This window comes from Malus sylvestris, chromosome 1, assembly GCF_916048215.2.
Source record: "Malus sylvestris chromosome 1, drMalSylv7.2, whole genome shotgun sequence".
Lineage (NCBI taxonomy): Eukaryota > Viridiplantae > Streptophyta > Magnoliopsida > Rosales > Rosaceae > Malus > Malus sylvestris.
This window is the reverse complement of record NC_062260.1, coordinates 26,873,962-26,887,369: the sequence shown is the minus strand read 5'-3', so window position 1 is coordinate 26,887,369 and position 13,408 is coordinate 26,873,962. Positions and strand designations below refer to the sequence as shown.

General features: G+C 43.1%; 1 protein-coding gene across 1 annotated transcript; it reads right to left on the bottom strand.

The window, feature by feature from the left end:
- Window positions 1-11,065: 11,065 nt before the first annotated feature.
- Window positions 11,066-12,645, bottom strand: LOC126632792 (sorbitol dehydrogenase-like). Its single transcript, XM_050303288.1, has 2 exons — window positions 12,318-12,645; window positions 11,066-12,188 (listed from the first exon to the last, which is right to left on the bottom strand). Exons 1-2 carry the CDS (start codon window positions 12,445-12,447, stop codon window positions 11,212-11,214), a joined length of 1,107 nt encoding a protein of 368 aa, XP_050159245.1. The 5' UTR covers window positions 12,448-12,645; the 3' UTR covers window positions 11,066-11,211.
- Window positions 12,646-13,408: the final 763 nt, after the last annotated feature.

The window sequence follows — 13,408 nt, the reverse complement described above, 5'->3', positions numbered from 1 at the left end:
TAGGAAATTTTCATTGTAATTGTCACATTATTACGTGGAGAAATTAATTCATTCTTATCATAATACGTGTATATTTATCCTAATTATGTCATCTACCATGTTATAATCCATAAATTAATAGTATAACGTGATGGTATGAATGTCACACCCCAAGAATTTGGATTTGGACGGAGCGATTTGTTCTCAAGAATATTCCCATTAGTTACAAACACACTTTTGGATACATGCGTCTCTTGTTTGAATTGGGATTGGTATCTCCTCTTGAGAGAAACTACTTTGTGCATCTCAAATGTCATTCCTAAATTGGCTTCATATGCAGCTTATTCGAAAAATTAGGATCAATATGGAAAGAGAAAGTGAAATGCCTAACTATATATCAGCGAGATATATGATTCAGTACATAAATTTTACCGGAACCCATTACAGATTTAAAACTTTTGAACTTTTAAAGAAAATTTTCTCTAATTTCGACTAAATAAGAATAAGTTTAAACACTCATCGCATTATAAATTACCATGAATTCTATCAAAGATAACTGACATCGATATATTGATATTTTAAACAACAACCGTTATTGTGTGCCATGAACGCCCTTCTCGATTTTGGAAGCCTAACCAGTTTATATTTTTTCAACCACAAAATAACATTCGAGATAAATTTTCGCCTAGCTTTTTGGAACTTGAAAGCAGTCAAATTTTTTATTTATAAAATAAATCTATTTTTAAATTCGCCTCATCAACGATGCAAGTTCAATTTAAAACTTCTTTTTTACAATTATTACGAAGAGAAATATCATTTAAACACAATGTCAACTACTAAACCAGCCGAATATCAAGTGGAGTGCAAGATGCGCGATGGTGTTGGTGTAGGGACCACCTACATTAGAATCAACGGATGTGAGGGGACTGCTGAATCGATTCCACGGCATGCAGAGTCAGATTGACGTGGATTCGTCCTCTTTATCCATCAGTTGGGTCCCACGTCGATTCAAGTTGGGGTAGGTAGTTGAGTAATTTCGAGCTTAATTAAGATTAGCGTTGTAACCCCATCAGGAAACATATTTCGCGTAATTACCCCCATGAAGATATGGAATCAGATCGAATATTCCTTTTTTCTTCTTTGGAAGGAAAGTCTTACTTGTTTTTTTTTTTTTTTTGGTAAAAGAAAGTCTTATTTGTTGATTAGGTTATCACAAATATTTGTACCAGCCATTGCTTAGAACTACAGTTTATTTGTATTTGTTTTCATTTGTAAGAAAAATGTGTTATGTTAAATTTTGTTGAATTATTATGACTAACTTGTTGTGAGGTTTAGTACACTTCCTCACTCGTTTGTGTAGAATATCGAAATATGACTAGTCCATTATGAGATTTAACTAAATCTCCCACTCGTAGTGTAGATAATATCGAATTAGAGAACTATTAATTTTTTTAATCAAAATAATCTCTGAGATTAACATAACTCTTTACTTTGGTAATTCAGATTGAAAATCGATAGAAATTGCGCTTTGGTTTGTAGACTGTCAATCATTTTGTCATTCCGTAAAAAATCTCTGCTAAATGAAAAAACAAGTAGAGGTGTTGACTGGACAAAAACACTCTCAAATTCACATAATGACCAAAATAATAGACCGTGGACAAATTTAGTTACCACTTCTATCGATTTTCAATCTCAATGACCATACATAAGTTATGCCAATCTTATGAACCATTTTGGTTAAAAAAACAAAATAATAATTGTTTTAGCCAATGAAATAAATGTATGATTTATTTATCTAATTTTTTGTCGGCAAAAGACTGATTAATAAAATCAATATACTCAAACTACCAAAATATTTCTCCCAAAATTTTGCAATGGCAATGTCAACACCCTACCGACCAACTCTTAAACTAATAACCGTCGGATAATATACCAGAAAACAAAATAAACGGTCAACTGGGTTCTACTGTTTGCAGCCCTAATTTTCTGGCGCATGAAAGATGTCGAAGTTTCTTTGAAGTGCAGCATCAGCTTGTGAAGTCTATCAATTCAAGTCCAGCGTGAAAGTCAAAGAGGCGGTCAACAATTGTATCCCAGAAATCATAATAACATACGCCAACGCAACAACTGTCGCTAATGAGGCTCCCCCGCCCACCATACGGCACCATAAGCCACCACACCAGCCACAGCTTCTGTCTCGCGTTCCGTCTTTCTCCTCAAATCGATCCCCGATTCGATGTACTTACGGTAAAAATTGAATTGAAGAAGTTTTTTTTTAATACATCGATATTTTTACATTAAAGAAATGAGGAGTTTGGCTAAGCCACTCAATGGGCAATCTAATTTGGTATTGAATTCGTCATCTACGATATTCGAATATAAGACGTCTCACTTCCAAGTGAAGAGGAATACCACGAGAATTGAAGAAGATTTTACTAATGAATTTTTTTTTTTTGTGTATCTGAAGTCGTTTGGTTTGGTTTGGTTTGTTTTGTTAATTATTTTGAGTTTTAAAAGAAATTAAAAAATTAAAACTCAAATTCAAAATTTAAAAGGAGCAATTCTAGTTTTGAAATTAGTTAAGGATCAGGACAAGCGAAGCCTAGATCTTGTTGAGGAAGAGAGAGAGGTAGTTTGATTACTCGATCATAGGGAGATGTAAAATTGCTTACTTAGTGCTAGCACTAAAGAATGATTCATGATTCCCATATAGCAATAGCAGTGTGGCTAAACCGATGCTAAGAGCACAGATAGAGACAAAAAAAAGGATTGATTTTGAACAACATGATATTGGATACAATAGATGGCAGAATAACTCGAATGCGGGATCATGATTTTTCTAGGCTCATGACACAAGGGTGGTTAGAATGACTCGAAAGGCCTCAAAGTGAGATCATAGCTACACGGGTATTCCGGATCAGACTACCACATGACAAGGTAATCCTTCACAACTCCATTAGCTCTAAGCCCGTTAAATATATTACTTGTCTCCCAAGTAAGGAAACCCTAATTCAAGTCAAATAATGATATCTTGTGGATTATGCAATGTAATCATAATATTAGGAGAATTGAATATCTTATCCTAAATTTCCTCCTATATAGTCTATTCTGTTAAATAGGGATTGCTCCCTCAATATCTCATAAATATCTTACCTTGTGTATTTATTTGGGACTTCTCTCTGATCATCTAATAGCTATAACACACATTCTTTCCGCACATATTCTCTCAGGCGTAGACATGGAAAGACATCTCTTGCTCACCTTCGTCTATGCGTAGACATGGAAAAACATCTCTTACGCACCTAAGCCAAGGCACTTTCGTCAATGATGTGTTTTGATGTCGTACACATCATAGATACTCATTTCTTCAACAATAATAGTGATTTGATAATACCAGAGATATGTAGGCAATCCGATATGGAATCAATCACACCCATAATCAACCCTATTCACCCTTCTACGGAGTTCATGAGTCATTCCGACCGAACACTGTCTTCGTTCGCAGATGTGCTCGAATTTAGTTCCAACATCGAAGATCAACTTGACAAGCCTAAATAGAACATCAAGGTCCACACAACATAGGTTTGGGCTCTCAACTCGGATTTGGGCCCGTAATATGTTTTTCTCTTCGAAAACGGTGTCACATGTCAAATTCACTGATAATTTGTGATCTATGGGTTTTTGTTTAGGCCCAAAATAGTAGTTTGGGCCGAGTATAGAATCATTCTCAGCCCGGAAGGCCTTGCGACAAGGGTGCTATGGATCGTTCAGTAAGTGGGCCTCCAAACCTAGGTCGGCTAGGTCATGACGTAAGACAGGCCGAGTCCTAGTGCGATAAGGAGTCTCGGCAGGATTAATAACCCCAAAGCGAATCCGGTTCAATAAGGGACTAGGTTCACAGTCATAATGAAAGTAGGATTGGTCGAGTCAATGTTTGATCAGGAGAGGAAATCCTAGTCCGAATAGGGTTTTAACTCGACCTTGGGGGATCCATTGCTATAAATAGAAGAGGTTGTGCATCATTCAAGGACCTGCAATTCAACACAAAACTGCCCTGCGCAAACTTTCTCAACAACTTTGAGATTTTTTCTTTTCTTTTCTCGCTGACACATCTTCCGTTGGCATCAACAGCACTGTGGAAGCAACCGGTGATATCTTAAGTCGGCATAGATAGCTCTGTCATCGTAGAATCAGTCGGTCTCGCAGTATCTTCCGTTGGCATCAACAGCACTGCGGCGAGGACGGTTGGTTACCTATCCAAGTCTCGGTCGAGAAGGATTTCCGGATCCTTATTGATTGAGGTCATCTCATTAGCCTCCTCGGCGAAGTGAGATGTTACAGTATATCGAGCTCGGCGCATTGCACGCCGAGTTATTTTATGATTGGATACTCCCAAGTGGGATTTAGAGTTCGGCATTCGGACGGCCGAACCACGTTCACTATTAAAACTTATATTTGCTTTGAGTATTTGTGCCCTTACATTTTGGTGTCGATTCGACGTGAGTTTACTCTGACGAATAACATCACTGTGATTGAATCCGACGACGACGACTCGTGAACTTCGTAAGAATAGTAACCTTGTCTTCAGGTTCGAGAACCCAAGAGGCCGAGACGCGTTCCTTCCTCGGTCGCAATCGCAAGACACAGGAGTCAGCCGCGCACCCAACGCAACATCAACAAATTTACTTTTCGGCTGAGCTCGGCCGACGAGTTGGCACGCCCCGCATTCACCGAAGGACGTAGTTAGCTTATAGATTACTCGGCCTGCGCGCCACGTAGGCTTGGTAGTTTCTAGGGTCAACATTTTGGCATGCCCGGTGGGACCTAGGGCTAAACTAGGAAGTTCATGCCAATTGAAACGCGATCGGTAAAAAAGAAAACAGCTATGGGAAAATCAACAGCTGATAGCTCTGTCTCGTCGTGTTCTTCGCCGCCTCCAAGCTTCGACATTACATGCTTCCGTCGGTCACACAAGTCATTGCCCAGACCGACGTTATCCGGTACATGCTTACCCGGCCAATCGTAAAAGGCAGGATTGGGAAGTGGACGATGGCGTTGTCCGAGTTTAGCTTGCAATACGTGCCCCAGAAAGCTGTCAAAGGCCAGACATTGGCCGATTTCCTTGCTCAACACCATTTCCCCTACGGTTTTGGGGACACCGATGTCGAAATCGGCATGGTTGAAACACACGAAAACTATTGGACGATGTATTTTGACGGTTCAAGTACTCCATCTTCGGCCAGCGTTGGCATTGTCATTCAATCTCCTAATCACGATCGTTGGTATTGTTCGCTTAAGTTGGATTTCGACTGCACCAATAATCAGGCCGAATATGAAGCCCTTATCATCGGCCTTGGCCTCCTTCATGACTTGCGGGCCACCCGTGCCCTCGTCCTCGGCGACTCTGAACTCGTGATTAACCAACTTAATGGGTCTTTTCGCTGCATGAGTTGTACCCTGGCACCCTACCACATGGTTGCCAGCTATTTGGCCGAATCCTTCGACGGTATTACGTTTGAACATATTTCCCGGATCCATAATACCGACGCTGACGAGTTGGCTCAAATTGCCTCCGGTGCACAACTCCTGGGGGGCAAGCTAGGCCGAGAAATACCGGTGTTACGACAGCTATACCCGGCCTTGGTTAACCAGCAAATCCTCCGGCGCGACAATGTAATACGCACCAGAGTCATGTCTTTACCTTCGTTGCTAGACCGACAAGACACTATAGAGGTTTGTACCGTCGAGGCAACACCAGATGATTGGAGAAAACCCATTATGCAGTACCTTGACAATCCCAATGGAAAACATAGTCGCAAGACACGAGTTCACGCCACGAACTATGTATCGTACCAAAACGAGTTATACCGAAAAGGCGAGGATGGATTGCTACTGCTATGCCTCGGCCCCCAAGAGGGTGCTCAGGCGATCACAGAAGTCCATGAAGGGGTTTGCGGAGCTCATCAATCCGGACGAAAAATGTGATGGCTACTTCGACGACACGGCTATTTTTGGCCAAGAATACTAAAGGATTGTATCGAGTTTGCACGAGGATGCGTACAGTGCCAAATCCACGGGCCTATACAAACGGTCCCGTCCGAATTGTTGCATTCGGTCATTAAACCATGGCCGTTTAGAGGATGGGCCATGGACGTGATCGGCAAAATCACGCCATCTTCTGGGGCTGCCAAGCACGCATGGATAATAGTAGCGACTGATTACTTTACTAAGTGGGTCGAAGCGAAATCATATGCCGAGCTAACATCTAAAGAAGTTTGTGACTTTGTGGAGGAACACATTGTGACCAGATTCGGCGTACCAGAAACGATTATAACCGACAATGGCACGATCTTTACAGCCGAAAGGTTTAGAGAGTATACGGCAGGTTTGAAAATTCAGCTTGAACAGTCTACACCGTATTACCCACAAACCAATGGGCAGGTTGAGGCAAGTAATAAAGTGTTGATCGGCATTCTCGAGAAGGTAATAAAGGAAAGGCCCGGTATGTGGCATTTGAAGTTGAATGAGGCATTATGGGCATATCGAACGTCACCCCGATCGGCAACTGGGACAACCCCGTATGCACTAACTTACGGACACGACGCAATGTTACCAGTCGAGTTAAGCATAAATTCATTGCGGTTGATTGAGCAAAGTAGTTTGGTTAGTGCCGAATATAATCAATCCATGAGACAGAAGTTGGAAGATTTGGAAGAAGCGCGACTTGACGTTTACAACCTGTTGGTAGCACAAAAACGGATTGCCGAACGAGCCTATAATAAAAAAGTACGGCATAAAACATTTGGCGAGGGTGAATTAGTTTGGCAAACGGTGTTGCCCGTAGGACTAAAGGATCCTAGGTTCGGCAAGTGGTCGCCAAATTGGGAAGGGCCGTTTGTTGTGCATAGAGTATACGGTAAAGGGCATATCATCTTAGAGACCGGACCGGTTTAATTCACAAATTACCAATTAATGGGAAGTTTTTGAAGAAATACTATCCGGTCACTTGGGAAATGCGGGAGTAAAAACATTCATTTCATTAAAATTGATAGAATACAAAGTGAGCTGGTCGATCGGATTACATAAAAGTCAAAATAACGTCAAGGCGAAGAAGGTAGAAGAGTGCCGAGCAAGGCCTTCAGCTCTAACCACCGCACCTCGCCCATGATGACCTCGGCCTGCAGGTTCCTCTTATCCAGCTTTAACTGCTCGACCCGTTTTGTGTTCGCCGCATACTCGGTTAGGCAATCTTTGCCGCCCAACTCGAAGTCCTTAGCAAGCTCGGAGGTAATGGCCGACCTACGTTTCGCCAATTTGGCCATTTGACGGTCGAGCTCGGCCAATGCTTCTCCTTTTACCTTTAAAGCATCGATCTTTGGACGGAGAGTGTCTTGGACGGCCGTGGCAGCTTGCAGGTCTTGTTCGGCCTTTAGAGCGTTCTGGAAGATACTAAAGGCCTCCCAAACCCGCTCCAAGGCAGACGATGCCCGAACGATAGCCTCGCCGCTCAGGTGACCATCGACGCCGAGCAAGTCAAGACCGTTGCGCTCGAGTACTTGCGACGCCGAAAGCAACAAAACTTCTTGCAACCGAGTTCGAGCGGTTGAATCGGCAGCTTCAGTCGCGGCGGCCGAATGACCAGCCCCTTCAGTTGTGCTCAAAGAAATCCTATGAGGCCTGCACACAAAATACAGTTGAGCTCAAAGAAATCCTAAAAAACATAGCAGGAAGGTTTCGTTTCTTTTAACTTGCCGAGAGGATACTTCGGCCATGTCTTCAGGATCGATGCTCTAACCTAAAGAGCTTAATGGCCGAGCCCAGTGTCTTAGGTTGCTTCTCAGTTCCCGCGGCCGATGGAGGTTATCTACATTCGATGGCCATCGAGGCGGCCAAGAAATATAGATAACACCATTCGGCGCATAGAATTTTCGATGAAAAGAGTGTGCAGGCACCTGACATTTAGTAGTTTCCTGGTTTAGAGTTTTTACGGCAGAGAACTAACCAAGAAAAGGCGGAATGAGGTACTTACAAAGGCCGAAGTAACCTCCTGCGGGGGAATGTTGATATCCTGGTCCTGCGGATGAACGAGCGTCTCCGCCGACGCTTCTGGCTTCCCAACAGGTCGTTTACCGCGGTCGGCCGTAGACGGGCCGACTCGGACAGCAGCTTCGGGCACGGACTGGAGGTTCTGGTCTTGCAGGTGAGCGGGTGCGTCCGCCGTCGCTGCTGGCTCTCCGACCGGTGATTTTCCATGGTCGGCCGTCGTAAGGCCGACTTAGACAGCCACCTCGGACATGGGAGGAGGTTGACGATGGGAACGAGGGCGACTCGCCAGAGGCACTTCGTCGCTCCCCTCACTCTCCTCCAGAACTACGGCCGCGGGTTTTGCAGAAGTTTTCTCGGCCGAGGGGACTGCCTTTTCTAAGACAGGTGCAGCCTCGACCAAGGGAACAGCAACTGGTTTCCCAACCTTAGAAGTAGGCCGTGCGTGGACCGCTTCCTCGGCCGAAATTGGCCGATCCTCGACCAAGGCTTGGGCGACGGGGGGAGAAGGGGATACGTTGGGAGTCGTCGCCCCCGTGGTTTGACTGGAGATGACGTGAATCTCCCGTTCTCCTTTCCTCGCCAGCTTCTTGACCCGTTTGGCAGGCCGAGAGGGTTTGACGGTTGGCTCGGCTTCTCGACGAGGCCGTTTACTCGGCAAAGCCTGCGCGGCAACCTCTACCCTTTTTGAGACGGTCGATTTTTTCTTGGCCACAGTTACGGCGCCCGCCTCTACCTTTTTCAACGGTCGACCACTTGAGAACGTAAAAGCAAATCAGCAAAACCGATCAATAGCCCAAAATTGAAAGGAAAAAAGGGAAAATAAACAGTTACCCTGGGCTTGGGAGACAGAAGCTTTCTTAGGACGATCACCGAAAAGTTGGTCCAAGACGGTTTCGACCGGAACACCAAAGAACTCCTGGGTATACTTTTCCCACCACTCGCCAAAGGTATCGATGCTAAGTGTTTCCGGGATGGCCGGTCGAAGGCGGAAACTTTGGCATTGCTCTTGAAACTCCCTCTTGGCGATATTGCATTCCTTCTCCGAGGAACCAGTCTCACGTCCATGGCTTAGGACGGTTCGCGAGGAGAGAAGAGGGACCGGGCAGCCTTGGAGGTAGCCAAGCTGTCGAGTCAGGAAGTTAGGATGGTATACCTCCCAGCCCGCTCGTTTCCCATCACAGCCGAGAGGAAGGTCGCGAGTAAGCACGAATGACCCCCAGGACTGACGAAGGTCGGCCTCTTCGTCCGCGCCCCACATTGACGTAGGTAACTTGATTGAGGAGGGATATTCTCGACGACGACATATCAAGAACTCGTCGTTGGAAAGGTCATCAAGGGCGAAAAAGTATCTAAATACCTATTCGGCTTGGTGAAGGGGTGTTGGTCGGGAGGCCAGCTGAGGCCCAAGTGCTTCCGTTGGCGAGAAATAGACGATTGCCGTCCGAAAGGAGGCGAAGTAAACTTGCACCCAGAGTTGAAAGACCCAGAGGGGACCATTTTTTAGAATCAGTCGGTCTCGCAGTATCTTCCGTTGGCATCAACAGCACTGCGGCGAGGACGGTTGGTTACCTATCCAAGTCTCGGTTGAGAAGGATTTCTGGATCTTTATTGATTGAGGTCATCTCATTAGCCTCCTCGGCGAAGTGATGTGTTACAGTATATCGAGCTCGGCGCATTGCACGCCGAGTTATTTTATGATTGGATACTCCCAAGTGGGATTTAGAGTTCGGCATTCGGACAGCCGAACCACGTTCACTATTAAAACTTATATTTGCTTTGAGTATTTGTGCCCTTACATTTTGGTGTCGATTCGGCGTGAGTTTACTCTGACGAATAACATCACTGTGATTGAATCCGACGACGACGATGACTTGTGAACTTCGTAAGAATAGTAACCTTGTCTTCAGGTTCGAGAACCCAAGAGGCCGAGACGCGTTCCTTCCTCGGTCGCAATAGCAAGACGCAGGAGTCAGCCGCGCACCCAACGCAACATCAACAAATTTACTCCACGGCCGAGCTCGACCGATGAGTTGGCACGCCTCGCATTCACCGAAGGACGTAGTTAGCTTATAGATTACTCGGCCTGCGCGCCACGTAGGCTTAGTAGTTTCTAGGGTCAACAGTTTTATAGGTTAAATTCCTTTTTTTGCTATGTCAAATTTGGATTTTTAGTTTTGAGGATATTATGTAGTTTTGTTATTTTTCTCGCAAGTTTCACATAGGATTCCTAGCAAGTCTTGGTTTTAGGTAAACTATAAAACCATTTTTTCCCTGGTGATATGGCGTTGTCTTTCATATTATTCAATCAAAACCTTGAAGAATATTCGGGTCTGTTTGATATCCTATTTGTAATTTTTTTTTATCATTTTTCAAAACATTTCTTAAGAACATTTCTTAAAAACAATTTTCTTTAAAACTTAAAAACTTGATTGGTTTGTGATTTAAAATTTTTAAATCTTACGACTTAAATTAAACAAAGAGATCTAAAAAGAGGGGGTCGCAAGAGAGGGAGTCGCAAGAGCGGGAGTAAGAGGAGAGAGAAGGAAAGAAAGTAAGAGATGATAGAAGGAAAGAGAAAAACAGTGAGAGAAAGAACCAAGAGAATGAAGAGAGCGAATTGGAGGAGAGACGAAAAATATATAAAAAAAACAGAGGAGATAGAAAGAAGAAAAGAGATAGAGATAGATTTGGAGTGAGAGAGGAGGAGGAAAAAAGAAATGAGTGAGTTTAAGTTTAAAAACTCTAAAAACTCACTTTTTATGTTTTTAGAGAATAGATTATATTTTTGAGTTAGTCTTAAGTTCAGTTTTTTAAAATAGTCCTACTAAATAAGTTTTTAAGGCCTAAAACTTGAAAAATTGTTTTTCAGTTTAAAAAGTTATATTTAAGTAGAGTACCAAAAAGACCATTCTTTTCGTGCTCTTTCCTACAGTTCGGTTATGGCAACGAATGTTGTGACCGCGGCTCAGCAACCGTGGCCTTTTGGTTCAATAGCCACCCTTCTTGGGCAATAACCCTGGAATTTCTCGCTCTTGGTAAATGAGTAAGCGGTTTCTATTAAGCTTCATCGTAATAGATTAAAAAAAACATGGAACTTTGCTTATTGAGTTATGACATGCAAATAATCCCCCTCTCCCTTTCTCTACATCCTAATAAGAATTCGTTAACCAAAACATGTAGCTGTCTTTACAAATTAAACATGACTTTGATGGCGTTGCCCCCACGAGCACTTGTTGCAAAGGCTTCTTCCACCTCCTTCTCTGTAAATCCATACCGGTGTGTAATAAGCGGCTTCACATCGATCTTCCCACTTCTCAAAAATTCGAGGCAAAGCGGCCATATGTTCTTGTATCGGAAAACCCCAACAACATCAACCTCTCTAGCAGCAGCAGGAGTGAGAGGCACTGTCATCATGCCGTGTCCCATTCCGACAAGGCAGACTTTGCCGCCGGGACGAGTGGCGTTGAGACCTGTGGACATGGTTTTATTGAAACCCACACAATCAAAGGTCACATCCACCTCGGATTCCATGGCTTCTTTAATCTTGGCAACTTCGCCATCTAAATCCTCCATTTTCGTTGAAACTTTGACGGTGCCATCAGCGCCGAGAGACTTTGCCATGGCTAAACGCTTGTCATCCATATCGACAATGACAATTCTTGGTGCCCCAAAAGCACGAGCGGCCAAAACTGAAACCAGACCAATAGGCCCTGCTCCGATGATCAGAACAGTTGTTTCGGGGCCAACATTGGCTCGCCGACAAGCATGAACCCCAACACTCAAGGGCTCACACATTGCCCCTTCCTCCAAGCTCACATTTTCCGGCAATTTGAAGCACAAATCCGCGGGGTGCACAATCTGATTCGCCAATGAACCATGAACAGGTGGGGTGGCGAAAAACTTCATGTCGGGGCATAGATTGTAGCGGCCTCCTTTGCACTGCTGGCACCGTGCACAGCTGATGCCGGGCTCAACCGCCACGCGATCACCAGGCACCAGATGCTTCACCTCGCTCCCAACTTTGTCTACGATCCCAGCACACTCGTGTCCGATCACCATTGGCTCTTTAACCTCAAAATCCGCACATTTCATTGTCTTGAGGTAGTGGACGTCACTTCCGCAAATGCCGACGGCCTTTATCTGAATTCGAACGTCGTTCGGTCCTAAAATAAAGAAATCCCAACAAAATAGGGAGCAACATGTTAGCTAATACAACAGAGAGCACGGAAACTTAAAAACTGAAATTTGAAAGGAACAACGACTAAATTCAAAAAAAGGAGACAGATTAATACCGATAGTGGGGAGCTTGAAAGGCATGATCTTGATGGTGTTAACATCAACAAGCCAAGCAGCCATGTTTTCCTGCTTAACAGGTTTGGCTTCTCTAACCACGCCATTGCAGGATTGGCCTCCCTTACCCATTTTTTACTACTATCTGTTTTTTCTGAAGTGTTTTGTGTGTTTTAAAGACACAGACTACTTCTTCTCCAAATAAAATAGACACAGAAGCCACAGAATACACGGAATACACAGACTACTTTGATTTCTTGATGGAAATAGCGTTGCTACTGGGTGGTATTTATATTAGTCTAGGATGCCTGTGAAGATACAAGATCACCTGGTTGTGGTTGTCACAGCTGTATGAAACTAGGCAACTTGATTTATTTATACATATTTTGAATTGTCCAGTTTCATTGTCACGTTGTTATATATAAATTATTGTTATAACATGTGTGTATACTTGTTAATCCCTGCTGTAGACTCATATTAGCAATATAATCTACTAATATTTATAATACATAAATTAATAACACACATAATAATATGATAATTGCATATGATGCTTTATTGCAGCGATGAAATCAATAATGCCTATGCACTTTAGTGCGGTTTCGTTTCCCCCTGATTTCCCTCCCTAACATTTAATAATTTAACCCCCTAACAACATCGTTTGTAGAATGGATAGGTAATTTGTTTTATGAAATATGACCCTCATTGGTTACAATCACACTTTTGGATATAAGTGCGTCTTATTGAAATTGGGAGTGGTATCTCCTTTGGAACGAAACTTTGGTCTACATCTGGAATATCACACGTAATTGGCTGAGATGCGGTTCTCAATCTCAGAAGCCCAACCAATTTGTAATTTTGACACCACAAATAAAATTTTAAAGTTAGATTTTACGAGTTTGTTTGGAAAATGCTCCATCTCCTTGTTGGAGGTAGAAACTTATTTGTATTATGAACCTTACTATTATTAAAAAGATAATTTAAATGGGTAATGTTAGGAGACTAAATTTGTAGATTAAATTGTGTAAACTAAATGACTTTGAAGTTTGATAATTTGATTATTACATAAGTGTTGATTAACATGCTTATTTTT

Bases quoted from the DNA above. Each gene is read 5' to 3' on its own strand.
- LOC126632792 (XM_050303288.1), bottom strand. From the start codon at position 12,447: ATGGGTAAGGGAGGCCAATCCTGCAATGGCGTGGTTAGAGAAGCCAAA. The intron at 12,189-12,317 runs GTATTAATCTGT...TCTTTATTTTAG, and splicing joins TTTCAAGCTCCCCACTATCG to GACCGAACGACGTTCGAATT.